Raw genomic sequence first — 15,077 nt, forward strand, 5'->3', positions numbered from 1 at the left:
CCCACCTTGATAAGATGCTTGTTGACCCACTTGGTGAAAGTTTTCTTCTGCACACGGTCCCGCTCATCTGAGAAAGACAAGCCAGGTTATACTGAGGCCCCGGAGGGAACAGGCCCCAGAGAGGATGGGGCAGCCTGATCCTGCTCACCCAGCCACTGTCGGCCTCTGGGGGTGGGATCAATCCGGCAGCCAGCACCCGGACCCTCGTACAAGTCCCAGCCTGCCCCCCCCGCCCCCCAACACACACACGGGCGATCGGGACTGTGGAATTGGGAAGCTGCACCGTGCATGGAGAGGCCCCTCCTCTGGGCCAGCCAGCCCACTCCCAAGGCTTGCCCGCCCCGAGCGGGTCCCCATCAGGTCACTGACCCCTGCCCCCTGCCCATGCCTGGCTGGCGACGCACACTGCACACTGCCCGAATCTCGCGGAGTCGCTTCTCCCTGGAATGCAGGCGAGCCTAGGCACCCCTCCCTGCCCGCGTGCCAGGCTTCCTGCCCCAGGAAGCGGGCCTTCCTGCCCGCTCTACCTTTCTTGCCCTCGGAGGCCCTGAGCACAGCCAGGTAGAGGTTGTCCTCCGAGTTGGTCCTCTTTTGATCCAGACCCTCGTGCTCCGGCACACGGAGCCGATGCTGAGCCATGGTGCCGCCCCCTCAGCGTCCGTCTGTCCCTCGGCCCGTCCCCGCGCTGCGCCTGGCACCCGCCGAGCTCTGGCTCTTGCTCGGGCTCGCGGGACTCCAGGACAGCGGCCGCGCCCGGCCGACCCCGCCCCGCGCAACCCCGCCCCTGGGGTGGGCCCCGCAGGAGGAAGCAGCGCGGCAGGAAGTCGCTTTCCCCACGCCCGGGAGGGGGGGGAACCCCCGCGGCCCGCGCGGGTGGGGGGGAAGGGGGAGGCGCCGGCGGGGGCCGCGCGCCCGTGCAGAGGGCGCCCGCGACGGGGGGGGGGGGGGGGAGGGGAGGGAGGCGAGGGGCTGGCGTGAGTCAGGCTGGGGAGGGGGCCCGGCGGGTGAGTCAGCGGGAAGGAAGCCGCACCTGGGGGCCGAGGGTGGGGGCTGTTTGCGGTGGGCAGGACCGGACAGCGGGTCGTAAAGGCGGTGGAACGGGCCAAAGGGCGCGGGGACGCCCGGCCCCTCGCGGCACGGGCGAGCGGGCAGCGCCCACCGCAAGAATGTTCCAGGCGCATCTGGCCTGATGGGATCCAGCTGTGGGCGCACCCCCCCCCGCGCCCCCATTCCGGGAACCGCGGCCCGCCCACCGCCCGTCGCGGCCCCGTTGGCCACCGGGGGGCGCCCACGCCCCACGGCAGGGGCGGACCCGGGGCGCGGACGGCCTCGAGGCCCCGCCTTGGGGCCGTGGACAAGGCTCCGGGCAGCGGGCGCCGTCCCTCCGCCGTAGTCCTGTTCCTCGCCACCCGGTGACCTCCCGGGGCGCGGGGTCCGGCCCAGCCCCCTTCCCGGGGCCCTCGCGCCGCACACCCTGCCGGCCCCCCACTGGCCGCCCCACGGGAACCCCCGGGCCGGGCGCTGCCCCCCACGGCCCTCGTTGAGGGGTCCACTCCGCTGGCTAGGGGCGCGGCCCCGACGCGAAAGCCCCACCCTCGGTCCCTCCTCCCCGGCCCGGGTCCCTCCCCGCCCCCGCCCCCGCCCCCCGCCCGCCTGCACCTCCCGCCCAGGTGCCCGCGGCCCCGTGTCCCCCGGCCGCACGCACCTACGCAGCACAGACGCTCCGAGAGGTAGCGCCGCCGGGCGCGCCCGCTGCCCGCGTCCAGCCAGCGCGGCCCGTCCCGCGGCGCCTCCCGCGCGGCGAACGCGCCCCCCCGCCCAGCTGACGCCGGCCGCGGCCATGGGCCCGGGCGCACAGGGTCCAGCCAGGACGCCGGGCGCCGGCAGGGCCTCCCGGGTCCAGCCGCAGCTCCTCCGAGTGCCGGCCGCGGGCGCGCAGCCCAGACCCGACGAACCTGCCCCCTGGCGCCCCGCCCAGCCCGGGCCAGGAAGCCGCACCCCACGACGGGGAGAGGGCGCGAGCGGGGGCCCGGCCGGACCCTGCGAGGGGCGCCCAGGGAAGGGGTGCCGGGGGCCCCCGTCGGGGGCGCGGGACCATAGCGAGTCGGGGGCGGCCCGGGCCCCGCACCGGCCAAGCACGCTGAGTCACGGCCGCTCCCCGGCCCCCGGCGCCGCCCCCAGCCCGGCGGGTGTCGGACCGCAGACCCCGGGGACCGGCCGCGGGAGCCGCGCCCGCCGGGCAGCCCCCCGGACGCACGGGCCCCGTGCGCCGTGCCAGGTCGCAGCTGCCGCGGGCTCCGGCCCAGGGCTGTGACTCTGCGCCCCAAGGCCGAGGCCGGCCGGACGCCGGACGCGGGGGGCGCGCGCGGGGTCGGCAGCCCGCACCGCCACGTGCGGATGTTGGTGTCCGCGGGCAGGGGCGGGCGGGGGGCGGCGCCGCGCGCGCCCCGCCCCAGCCCCCCGCGCGCGCTCACCTGGCTCCTCGGCCGCCGCCCGGCGCCCCCTGCGCCAGTGCCACACGGCAGCGAGGGTGACGACGTGGCCCACGACCACCAGGGAGGGGAAGAGGCTGCCCGAGGCCTCCATCGCTCCGGCGGAGCCGCCCGGGAGCCGCCACCCGGGAGGCCCCGCAGCGCGCGGGGTGCGGCGAGGCGAGGGCGGGCGCCACGCACGGGACCGCCCCGCCTGCGGGACCGCCCCACGCCGCTGCGGGCCGGCCCGGCCGCACCGAGCGCGCGCGGCCGCCACCTCCGGCTCGGCGGTCGGAGAAGCGCTGTCGCCTCAAGGTTAGCGGGCGCCTTAACCCCTGCTTCCCCGCGGCCACACCCCGAAGGAGGGGCCACGCACAGCGCCCCCCCCACCCGCGGGACCGGCGCCCGCGCACCCCATTGGGCCTCGGAGGGTGCCCTCTGCCGACAGCTGCCAGGAGCCCCCGCGCTGGCGGGCATCCAGGCTTGCAGCCCCCCCCTTCCGAAGGACACATGCACCCCTCCCCCGTCCTCAGGCCCCCAAGGGGGACAGGGGAAGGACGGCAGGCCGGAGGGGTGCCCGCTGTGCCCCTCAACCTCCTGTCCCCCCACCGCGCCCGCCACGGCCCCGGGGCTGTCACTGGCTATCCCAGGCCACCCACATACCCGGCACGATCTTCATTGGGGACAGCGGTGGGAGCCAGGGGATGCGGGACTGGACTGGTGGGGTCACGGACCCCGCACGGGCAGCGGTGAGGCGGCAGTGGCCGGGAGGAGGGCAGGGAGCTGCCTCAGCAGAGCCGAGTGCAGGGGGAGGGCGGGCAGGGGGCCCGGGCTATAAATACCCCAGGAGGGTACGACCGTCATTCGTCCAGAGTTAGAACATGACGCGCCGGCAGGGCCTCGACGGACTCAGCCTGGCGGTGCCACCTGACACCGGCTCCCACCGTGATGCTAATAATAAGAAGCCGCCTGGCACCAGGTGTCGAGGAAGGCGGTGGGGCCTAGGCAGGCTTGTGCCCGGGATAGAGGGGTGGGTCCTCCCCCCACCACACACACACACACAGACACACACATGCTCAAGACAGCACAGCAAGGCCAGAGCCGCCTTGGCAAAGGGTGCAGTGGTGAGCCTTGCTCCCAGGGGCCCCGCCTCAGCCCCAGGGGCACACCTGCCTGCAAGGTCACACTGCTGACTCCCGTCCCCGCCAGGCGTCAGGTGCCCAGCACAGGGCAGCACATCACACCCCAAGCTGTCTCCCAGACTCAGGCGTGCAGAGAGGGGAAGGGCTCCAGGGTGGGTGGGCCTGGGCAGCTCAGGCTGGCAGGCGAAGAAGGGGCAGCTTTAGGCATGGGGCTGCAAGACACCCAGGGATGGGAGATGAAGCCCACCTTCACCCAGGCCCCGGCCGGCCACACTGCCTGGCGCTGGACACACCCCGGCCCGTGCTGTGCTTCGGAAACTCCCCTCGACAGGAAACCGCCCGCCCTGCGGCAGTGCCCCGTGCTCCCCACAGCCGGCAGGGAGGTGGGGGGGGGCAGATGCCCCTCCACAGCCGCACCCCAGCAACCCCAGGACCCTCCCCACAGCTCCTCCAAGGGGCTCCCAACCCCTCTCACCCTCATCCTCCTCCCCAATTTCTGGCCGTGTGGCAAAGCAGCCCCCCCAGGCAGAGGCCTGGCCCCCCAGCCCCGCCCTACCTTGGCCCAGCTGAATGAGCTCCTCCATGCTGTAACTGTCCATGGCGCCCAGTGGGGCCAGAACAGGGCTGGGAGGCAGGAAGCCGGGAGCAGAGAGAGGCAGGAAGGACAGAAGGAGGGACGAGGGGCGACTGTCACGCCCCTGGGGCCTCCCCACCCAGCTCCTCCTCACACCAGCCCTTAGCCAGTGGGCCCTCCCTGGGCCTCTGCACCCCCGCGCTGGCCCCTCCGTCCCCCCAAGTCCTGCTCTACCCACCTCCTGGACACCGTCAGCCCCAGAGCTAGCCCCTGCCTCTAGCTATCCGCCTTCCCCACAGCCTCACCTGTCCCAGCCTCTGTTCACTCATGCCTGGCGGGAGCCTGTCTGGAGGACAGCTGAGGGTCTCCAGGGAAGGGGCACAGTGGGCTGACATTTGGCCTTCCCAGTTCATCCCCAACACATGGCCCTCAGTACACAGCCCGGCCCTGGCGGATGAATAAACATGGAGCTGTGCCTGGCTTTGTCTTGTGGGTGGTCAGCGGCACCAAGCAGCACTCAAGAGACATGTGTGGTGGCGAGGTGGAGCCTGGACAGCTGCTTGCATAGCCAGCGTTGTCCCGCCGAGCCCCTTTTGGGCCCAACCTGGGCTCCTGACAAGCACAGCCATTCCCAGGGCAGGCAAGCGGTAAGTGGCTGGGGGCCAGCGCTGCAGACCCCACACTGCCAAGCCCAGCAGACACCCCAGTGGGCACCCCGTGGGCCAGGGGACTCATCCTTGGGGAGGGTGGAAATCATGGCAGGCAAGACCTGCAGACACACTTCCACGTGGTCCTCCCTCAGCCCCTGGGCCCAGGACTGTCCTTTCCCCAAGACCCCCACTGCCCTCCCCCAGGGACCCCTATTGCACTACCCCAGGTCCTCCTGCACCGTTCTCACCCCGGACCTCCCACACTATGTCCCCCAGGACCCCCACACTGTCCCCTGGACCCCTGCACTGTCCTCCTGGGACCCCGCACTATCCCCCCTGCACCCTATCTGACACAGGGCCTTCTGGGCCTTCTGGCCAGGCCTGGCTGCAGCTACCTCAGGGCCCAGAAGCCCTGCAGACCGTGGTGGCAGCAGGCTGGGGGGTGTCTGTGGGGTGGAGCCCACTCTCTGCCCTGAACCCCCTGACCCCACGGCGAGAGTGGCCCAGGATCCAGGGAAAGGCAGACCCCGCCCGCTGCAGCCTGACTCAGCCAAGCTGGAGCTCATTTCCTGTTGGAAACTCTGAGGCGACTGAGGCTGCGGCTGGGAAGGGGCCACTGAGTCACCTCCTCCAGGGATGGGGGCCCTCTACCCACCACTGCCACACCCAGCCCTGAGCCCCGCCACTGTCCAGCCACAGCCCTGGCGGGAGGCAGGGCACAACAGGCCTGGGCGGCTCACCTCGCCTGAGCCCGCCCCTCATCTCTCCCCCACAGCCGCCACCTGCCCAACTCAGGGCCCTGGCCCAGTCCTGGACACTCCCCCCAGCCCCAGACAGAGGCAGACCAGCCAGTGGGGACCTCAGATGGTGGGAGGCACCCAGACTCCAGGACCTGCCCCCATTTCTGCCTGCACAGAGGGGCTCCAAGCAGCCTTGGGGTCCACAGAGGTGCCCCTGGGGTGGACGCGTCCCCTCCCAAGGAGGCCTCAAGCCAGCCCCAGCATGGCCACTTGGGCCGGTGGCCCCAGCCCCCCAGGGTTCTGGGCCCCAGGGTCTGGGGTAGGCAGGGCAGGGCTGACAGTTGGCACTGCCCCTCCCGGCCCTGTGCCCATTGCAGCTGTCGTGGGGTGGGGCGGTCCCGGCCCACGCACCTCCCAGGCCTTCCCACCCCACCGGCGCCCAAGGCAGGGCCTCGTGGTCCCGACCTGGCACCCAGCCCTGTCGCTCATGGGGGCTCCCCCTGCCGGCGTGAACAGGGCCTGCACCCCCCCCACCCCACCCACGCTGACCTGTGGCTGGGGCAGGCTCCGTGCCAGGCCTTGCCAGCGTTCCCCGGCCGATGGCGGGCACTACGGGGGGCTCGGGCCCCCCCTCCTCAGCCTCCTTCCGGCGATATCCCAGCCGCTCCTCGTGGCCCGGGTCCCCGGAGGGGCCCCTCTTGGGCGGGCAGCTCAGGGGCCCCTGCACGGCCTGCACGTGAGGACCACGGCGCGCCGGCATCACCATGGCCACAGGGCGGCGCACGCGCTGCTGCGAGGCGGGGACGATCTCCGGCGGCAGGTGCAGGTACTGGCGCAGGTGGGCGATGCCCTCATTGGTGAGGTACCAGTACAGGTGGCGCCAGGCAAAGGTCTCCCGGACCAGGCCCCGCGAGCGCAGTGAGCCCATGGCCCGTAGGACCTGCAGGTTGGTGACGCCGGGCACGTCAGGGTGCGGGCTGCGGGGCCGCAGGTCCTTCTTGGCCACCATCACGCCCTCCCTGAAGAGCACCTCGTAGATGGCCCGCAGCTGCTCCAGCGGCATGAGCATTCCAGCCACCATGGCTGCGACGAGGTGGGCACCGGCTCGGGCTCTGGCTGTGCACTCCCTCGCGCGGTTCCTGCCCGCTGCCTCCTCCCCCTGGGCGGCCAGGCCGGCCCCCTCTGACTCAGCAGCCGGCGGCCCCTCCCACACCGCCAGAGGCCCCTCTGAGTGGGGTGCACCCCGGGCACCCCCTCCCGGCCCAGTCCCCGGGGCTCGGCTCCAGCATCTGCAATGACTTCAGCTCCCAGACACTTCCTCCGAGGTTCCTGGTCTAGGGGGGAGTGCCGGCCAAGGGGCTTCCCCCTCAGGCCCAGGCGTAGGGTCTTAGAGGGGTGTGGGCTGCGCAGGCTGGGGGGGGGGGGCTCGGGTCCTACGTGGGAAGCTCAGGGCAGGGTTTTGGGGAACCGAGCTAGAGCACAGGGACATGCGGGCACCACCCGTGGCTATCGGTCAAGCAGACAAAAAGGACAGCCCCCGGAACTCCAAATACCACCCAGTGGTCCCCTACTTAGCCCTTCCTGTGCCAACCACCCCAAGGGCCTGAAGGGCCTTCGGAGCGCCCAGAAGAGAAAGGTCCCAGTCTGCCTGCCTCGACTCCTGGCCTGGGGGGGTGGGGGGGCTCAGCAGCGTTCCTCCCCCGCCCCAGCTGTCAGCTGCCAGCGGGAATCAAAGTCACACAAGTCCCCGCCTCATGCCGGCGCACGCTCCCGGGGGGCGCCACACAGGCCGGGCGCCCCCACCACGCGGCCAGCAGCAGCCTGGCGTCGGGCCCTGAGTGGCCGCCGACCACGCCCGGCGGCCGGCGCGCGCCCCACCACTGCGACTCCAGCCTTGCGCGTCCAGCAGTGCCTCCCCAGCGATGTGGGCATCCACCCCACACAGCCGGATCCACCCGGATGGGCGCCCCCTCCCCCAAGGCGGACACACCCATTCCCACCAAGCACTGTTCACCCGGGAACCGGTTATAAATAGGGCGGGGGTGGGGGATCCCGAGGTGGGAGGCGCCGGCGGGCAGGCGGCCAACGGGCAGTGCGCGGGGGCGGGTTTGTGGGGCTGTCACCATGGCACCGCCGATCAGCTCCAAACACGCGTGTGCGCGCCTCCCTCTCCTTCCCTTGCACACACGCACCCACGCGCGCGCGCTCGCGGGCACGCGCACCCACGCACGTGTCTGCTCGTTTGCACGCTCAAAGGTCCTCAAGCACGAGCGCGGATCCCGGGGTCCCGGGGTCCCGGTGCAAACTTGCCAGCCTAGCGCAGCCAGCTGTCCCCTCCGGCCTGCACGTCAGTGCTCCCAGCCGCCGGCACCATAAGGCCGTGCCGCGGGCACCAGGCCAGCACCGCTGAGACCAGCTCGCGGGGGCAGTGGCGGCGGCGGCCACGCCTCCCGGCCGCGCCCGGGCCCTCCCCTCGCGGGCTGTGGCCTCGGGACACCACGCGAGGCCCGCGGCCCGCCCCCATCTGAAGCCTCCCGTCCTGGCCCGTGCCCAGCATCCAGAGGCTCTCCACCCCCCAGGGCCCGCGCGGATTTCCCGCGCTGACCCCGCCCTGGCCACCCAGACAGTGTTTCCCGCCAACCCACCCGTGCACGTGCACCCCCCCCACGGTCCCAAAATGATCCCAGAGCCCCCCACCACCAGCACTGGTACGCAGCGCGGGTCCACGCGAAGCAGCCTCGCAGGAGTCAACGCGGGGTTGGGGGTGGGGCGTGACGGGGAATCCTGCAGCGTCGGGGACGAGGGGACGCAGAGAAGCGTCCCCAACTGTCCCCGCTGCCGTCCAGCTCCCCTGAGCTGGGGCGCCCCAGGCCCGGGCCGCCCCCGCCCCCACCCTGCGGAGCCGCCGCGCCCGAGGCTGATTCAGCCCGAGGCTGATTCAGCGCCGTTAAGGGGGGGGAGGGGAGGCCTCCCGGTTTCCAGGGCAACCGGCCCGGGCCCAGGGGCAGCCCCCAGCACCCCTCCTGCCCCCCCGCCAGAACAAAGGGCCGCAGTGTGGACTTGCCCGGTGCCAGCCCACCCGGCGCCTCCACCCTGGGATCCCCACGGCCCGGTGCCCCCGCAACGGGGCGGGAATGCGCGGACGCTCCAGACCCCGCAGTGTCCCCGGAGCGCGCGTTCCGCCCCGCCCCGCCCCGCCCCGCCCCGCCCGCCACTGCAGCCCGCCCCGCCTCCCGCCACTGCAGGGCTGCGGGACCGCGGCCGGGAGTCCCCCCCCACCAACGTCCCGCACGGACCCCCACATCAGCTGCGACCGCACAAGGCCCAGGAGCCTCCTGCGGCTGCAGCTCCGCACCCCAGAGCATCCCCCGAGCCGAGCCGGCGACCCGATCGCTGGCGGGCGGGGGTGGGGACACCTAGCCAGAGGTCACTGGCAGACCTGCGCCTCAGCCGACTCCGCACCCACCCCCGGCCCGCACCTTTGAGGGAGCTGATCTCATGCTGGATGGCTCGAGAGGGGTCCATGGTCCACCGTGAAGGGGGGCAGCGCCGCGGCCACCACGCAGAGTCCAGCCGGCAGCGCGCTGCCCCGGCCAGAGCCGCAGCCTGGGGGCGGGGCCCGGCTCAGGGGCGGAGTTTGCCGGCGTGGGGTGGGGCTCGGGCTGATCAATACTCACCCGAGGCCTCCCCGCGTGGTGCCCACCCAATGGGCAGCTGCTGGCCAGATCCTGCACACGGGGCCTCCTCCCGCCAATTCTCCCACTCCCTGGCGGGGGGGGGGGGGGGAGGGGGGCGCGGGTTCTGCCCCTGCTTTGGCCTGCCTCACCTGGGGGTCTCCTCTGCCCGCCCCTCACTCAGGAGGCCCTTTCCACCGACTCCACCGCATCCTGCGGGGACGCTGTCCTCCACCACCAAACTCAGGTCAGGCCCAGCGTCCCGTCCCAGTCTGTCCCCGCGAGCATCCTCCGAGAGATGAGGCCAGTCTGCCCCCACATCACAGCAGGCTTCCCGCGGGGGGGGGGGGGGGGGGGGGGGGAGGGGGGGTGCTGAGGGGCAGGAGGCCAGCTCCCGCAGAGAACAGGGTACCTGATGGAGGGGGCTGCAGACTGCACTTTACCAGGCTCCCGCAGTGCCAGGGTGGGGGCAGGGAGTGAGCCTGGCTCTCCCTGGCCTCAGCATGGGGTCCTCGAGGGGGCAGGTCGCTGGCCCCAGCCCTCTGGGAGCCCCCAGGGGGAGACATACACAACAGTGACATCAGATATGGGTCATCAGACGGTGGCACCAGAAATGGGCCAAGCACATGAGACATGGGCCACGAGCAGTGGCTGCTGGGCAGTGGCTGGGGCCCTGGGCCATGAGCATCAGAGACCTGTGGGAGGGGAGGGTGCAGGACTTGGTGGCCCTGAGCAGCAGGAACAGGACCCTGCTGGGCCTCCCCCCAGAGACACTGCTGCCACCTGCACGACTGAGCACAGGACCACTGTCCATCATGGGTTGGCACAACTCCATCCCCCTCTGTGGCCCTGAGCTCCACCAGGTGCGGACAAACAAAAAACAAGTGAGGGCAGGTAAGGTACAGGCCAAGTGTAAGGCATGCACATGGGTCCCATCCTGGCACCATACAGGGTCCCCCAAGCCCCTCAGGTCATCAGATATGGGTGAGCACAGAGCCAGGAGTCAGCTGTGAGCATGCAGGGTGTGGCTCAAGAACCTAGCAAAGAGGGGCTGGAGTGATAGCACAGCGGGTAGGGCGTTTGCCTTGTACGCGGCTGACCCAGGTTCGATTCCCAGCATCCCATATGGTCCCCTGAGCACTGCCAGTAGTGATTCCTGAGTGCAAAGCCAGGAGTAACCCCTGAGCATTTCCAGGTGTGACCCGAAAAGCCAAAAAAAAAAAAAAAGAACCTAGTAAAGAGCACAGACGTGGGGGAGCAGGTGGTGTTGGAACATTTCACTCCTGACCTGCACTAACAGGTTCGTAAACTTTCGTGTCAAAAATAAAAATTTGGGGGGGCTGGAGCGATAACACAGTGAGTAGGGCGTTCTCCTAGTATGCGGCCGATCCGGGTTCGATTCCAAGCATCCCATATGGTCCCCTGAGCACTGCCAGGAATAATTCCTGAGTGCAGAGCCAGGAGTAACCGAGTAACCCCTGTGCATCGCTGGGTGTGACCCATAAAGCAAATAAATAAAAATAAATAAAAAATAAAAATTTGGGCTGGAGCAACAGTATAGAGACTGTGTTTGCCTTGCATACAGCCGGCCTGGGTTCAATCCCTGGCACCATATGTGATCCCCAGAGCCCCATCAGGAGTGATCACTGAGCGCTCTGACTCAGGAGTAACCCCTGAGCACTGCCTGGTGTGGTTCCCAAACCAAAAACAAATCTAACACTTTTAAAAAGCACAAACTGCAAAGGCAGAGTAATGACAGTGCTGAGCAGTAAGGGGCAATAGAATTGGTCCTAAAATTAACAAGTTTCACAAAAATAGTAACAGGTGAGTAGTTCAAAGTAGCTTCAACGTTCCAGAGTCTGTCGGGCACAATTCCCAGGCAAGGCAACATTAGGGGCCTTCCTGAGCAACAGCCTCTGGAGACCTCTGGTGACTGGGGACACCGGGGGCACCAAGCACACACACACTGCTGGGGCACCCAGGCTGAGCAGGCACCCTGGGGGGCGTGAGGCCCAGCTCAGGGGGTCCACAGCTCAGGAGCTCTCTCCCCCAGCATGGCTGGGAGCCACCCTTCTCAACAAGTCAGAATACATTTGAAAGAAAAGGCAGCACAGAAGGGCCTCCCCACCAGGCCTGCAGGGCCCAGGCTGTCTTCACGGAAAATCCAGCAAACACCAGCAAACACCAGCAAACACTTGGCTTTTGCCCTTTCAACAACAGAAATGCCATTCTGACCATGTTCTGCATCAGGACGTTCTGTGACAGGGAGACCCAGCCCGCCCCCCCCCCCACACACACACCCCGGCACTCCACTGGCTAGGAACTGCTATAAGCACGCACACACGCACACAAACACACACACACACACACACCTCTTGGCACTCCACTGGCCGGGAATTGCTGTGAGCACACACATACACACATAAACACACACTGGCCAGGAACTGCTGTGAGCGCCCTAGCATCACTTGGGCATCCCATATGTGCCCTGAGCACTGCCAGGAGTGATCCCTAAGAGCAGAGCCAGGAGTCAGCCCTGAGCACCATCAGGTGTGAGCACAGATGCAACTTTGGCCATCACTGGAACCAGAAACCCAACGAAGACTAGAGATCCAGCAGGAGGCTGGGAGCTGTTCACTACAGTGGATGATTCCAGAAGCTCAAGCAGCATGGGAGTGGGGGCCACACAAGGGACAGCCCATAGGAAGGGGAATCTAAACACATGACACATCTGTGGCGTGCATGTGACAAGAATGACACATTTGACATGTTTATGACATACGTGATATTCCGTGGCATACATCTCTCAGGTGACACACACCTGACTTGTTCTGAGACATGAGATGGCTGGCACATGTGCTGTATGTCTGTGTGGCTATGACATGCATGACATATGACATGTTTGCAACACATCTGTAACATTCATTCATGTTACATGCCATGCACAGCTATGACATCTGACACACATGATACATCTGTGACATATATGACACACAGATATGAGATGTCTGGCACATGTCTGACCCATCTGTGAAACATCTTAAGACAAGCCCAACACATCCATATAAACAGCTGTGACATGTATGACATACAGCTGTGAGATATCTGACACACATGATACATCTGTGACATGTATGACGCATGGCTGTGAGATGTCTGGCACACATGATACACCTGTGACATGCCTGGCACACGTCTGACCTGCCTGTGAAACATCTGAGACATGCCTGACACATCCGTGATACACGAGACACACCTGACTGACACACCGTGGGGTGGGTCTACAGGCACTGCTGGGTGAAGATACACAATCACAGCCCAGCAAATCACCCCTGCACACACTGCTGCAGCCCCACCTGAATCTGAGGCACAGGCACTGGAAACAGGACCGCAGTGTGACTCAGTGCTGGAACACCCCGTGTTATCTGGGCGAGGCCACATCAGGGGCCTCATGTAGGAGTGCAGGGACCAGGCCCTTGCAGCTGACGGGGTGAGAGGTTCACCCAAGAAAGTAAGGTGCCCCTGAGCTTGGGACTGGCCTGTGTCACCGAGGCACTTCTCTGTCCCACGGGTAAGCACTGTGGCAGAGCCTGCTGCCACAAAACACCTGCCAGAACAGCTGCTGGACCCCGACGCTTGTGTACCCAGAGGGCTGCGAGGAGTCGCGTGGGAAGGGGCAAGCAGACTGGCAGGACTGGGGGCTGCAGGGTGGCAGGATGAAGCAGAAACCACAGAACACAGCAGAGAGGAGGAAGGGAGAGTTAAAAGGAAGTAGCGGGGAGTTGGGCAATGCTCCCTGCTCAGATGGCAGAAGACACTGAGCTGGAGTGCAGTGAGGAGAGACGGACACTTCCCGCGGGGACTGTCCAGCCACTGTAAGGGCCACCCCTGCCCTCCCCTCTCTCTCCCATGCTCCTTTCTCCTTCCTCTCTCCCCCTTCCCTCCCCTCCTCACCCTCTGGGCCCCCCCTTCCCACCCCCCTCTGCCCCCTTCCTCCTGACCCCAGCTAGCTGCCTTCTCCAAGCCCCAGGGGCACAAGCTTCCTCCCACAGGACAAAGGCCTGATCCTTTCCCAAGTACCCCCCACCTGCATCCCCCTCCCTTCTCAAGGTGCAGGGGTGTGGGGGAAGCAAGGCAAGGAAACCCCTCCCACATTCCTGTGCCCCAGGCAATGGAGTGCAGGACTGCACAGGTGAGGCCTATGCCCACAGGCACCGTCCAGGGGACTCACCTCCTCAGCCTGAGCCTCCCCCCATCCCCCTGGGTTCCCTTATCTCTGGAGCCTCTCGGCCTTGAGTCCGCCTCTGCAGGCCGCCCTCCCCTGCTCTCCCGCCTGTCCCGGCCTCAGGACCCCACAGCCAGGCCCAGCCAGTGTGTTCCAGCAGTCAGTCTCCCCGGGCGCACACACCCCTGAGCACGACACCCCCGTCAGTCCCCACATACCTCAGCACTGAACAAATCGCAGACAAATCAAGGAGAAGATTCTGGAAACACGCCCACCCAGTCAAACAGAAGGCCACGCCAGCTCGCCCGCAGCTGCTTGCCCAGGACAAGACCAGAAATGGGCAGACTGTGAGCACAGGACACCCAGGCAGGGGCAGGTGCCAGGGCAGTGTGGAGCGTTGGGGCAGCCTGGTCTGTCTGCAGCCCACTGGCACACAGCTCACGGGAGAGCTAAACTTCAACCAAGTTCTCTCCAAAAGGTTCTTTTCCACTTGGGAGCCACGCCCATCTGTGATCAGAGCGTCCTCCTGGGCCTGCACTCAGCAACCACTCCTGGTGGGCGTAAGGGACCCTACGGGGTGCCGAGAATCAAACGCAGGTGGGCTGAGTGCACACAAGCGCCCTACCCACTGAACTATCTCCGCGGCCCCCAATTTTATTCTTAATTGATTTCTCTTTATGGTGCTAGGGATTGAACCCAGAACCTCACTCATGCAAAACAAGTGATCTACTGCTGAGCAGCATCTGTGGCCCCTCAACCACGTTTTCTTGAGAAAGCAGCAAACCAGAAGCATTTCTTGCAGCACAGGAAGTTCATACTCGGAAAGTGCAAAAGACTCTTGGAACTGCAAATGGAGGGGACACAGATGGGAAGGGCGGCAGAGGGGAAGGGCGAGTGTGCGGGCACGCCAGCATCTCAGGCAGCTCTGCTGCCAGAACCCCCAGTGCCGCCAGAGGAAGGGAAGGGGGAGCCGTGAAGGTGTCAGGATGACCAGCCATCCAGAGAACGAAACCAGGTCCTCGTGGTCTCTTGTTGGACAGACACAAGAGGTGAAACGAAGCACATGTGAGCTTTTGTGATCAGAAAAGGGACCACTTTTGTGACAGAGACCAGGACACCTGCGAAAATCGGCCGCAGAGACCGAGCCCAGGGGAGCAGCCTGCTTAGCCCTGAACTCAGCCCCGTCCAGAGCACGGAGTCAAGACGGATCCAAGGCCCAACTGCTCCCCAGCCCTGAGCACTGGAGGGAGCACCTCCTGCCCCCAGGAAAGAGGGGTGAACCTGTCAGTAAGTCCATGAGGCAGGTCGGGAAGGTCCAGAGCCCCGAGGCCACCTAGTTTTCTTAGGACAGAGGCACACATGCGCCCGCAGTGAGGGGCACCCCGGGGGCTGGTGGGGCCACCCCTGCTGCAGCACAGGCATGGGAGGCGGACAGGGCCACTACCCAGGGGGAGCCCTAAAGCCCACACACGGTGACAAAGCCAGTGGCACAGGTATTGTCCAGGATGAAGAAGTGCAGAGAACGACTTACAGTCACCCCTGAGTTCACTATCACGGGTGCTTGGCGACTCCCACCCCCACCCTCAGCTACTCCTTGCCCC

At 67.1% G+C, this 15,077-nt stretch overlaps 1 protein-coding gene across 18 annotated transcripts in view; it reads right to left on the reverse strand.

Moving 5' to 3' along the window:
- Positions 1 to 15,077, reverse strand: part of PLEC (plectin) — a 40,023-nt gene that overhangs the window by 19,901 nt on the left and 5,045 nt on the right. For 7 of the 18 annotated variants that reach the window (XM_056125378.1, XM_056125363.1, XM_056125361.1 and 4 more), the window contains one exon: positions 6 to 67. In XM_056125378.1, the coding sequence (XP_055981353.1) occupies positions 6 to 67 (62 nt within the window). Of the gene's footprint in view, positions 1 to 5; positions 68 to 527; positions 711 to 1,705; positions 1,721 to 2,474; positions 2,602 to 6,126; positions 6,701 to 9,056; positions 9,177 to 15,077 lie in introns of those variants that run through there. The other 11 variants (XM_056125376.1, XM_056125375.1, XM_056125374.1 and 8 more) reach the window with 5 other exon arrangements.

Source organism: Sorex fumeus, unplaced genomic scaffold (genome assembly GCF_029834395.1).
Source record: "Sorex fumeus unplaced genomic scaffold, SorFum_2.1 ptg000054l, whole genome shotgun sequence".
Classification (NCBI taxonomy): domain Eukaryota; kingdom Metazoa; phylum Chordata; class Mammalia; order Eulipotyphla; family Soricidae; genus Sorex; species Sorex fumeus.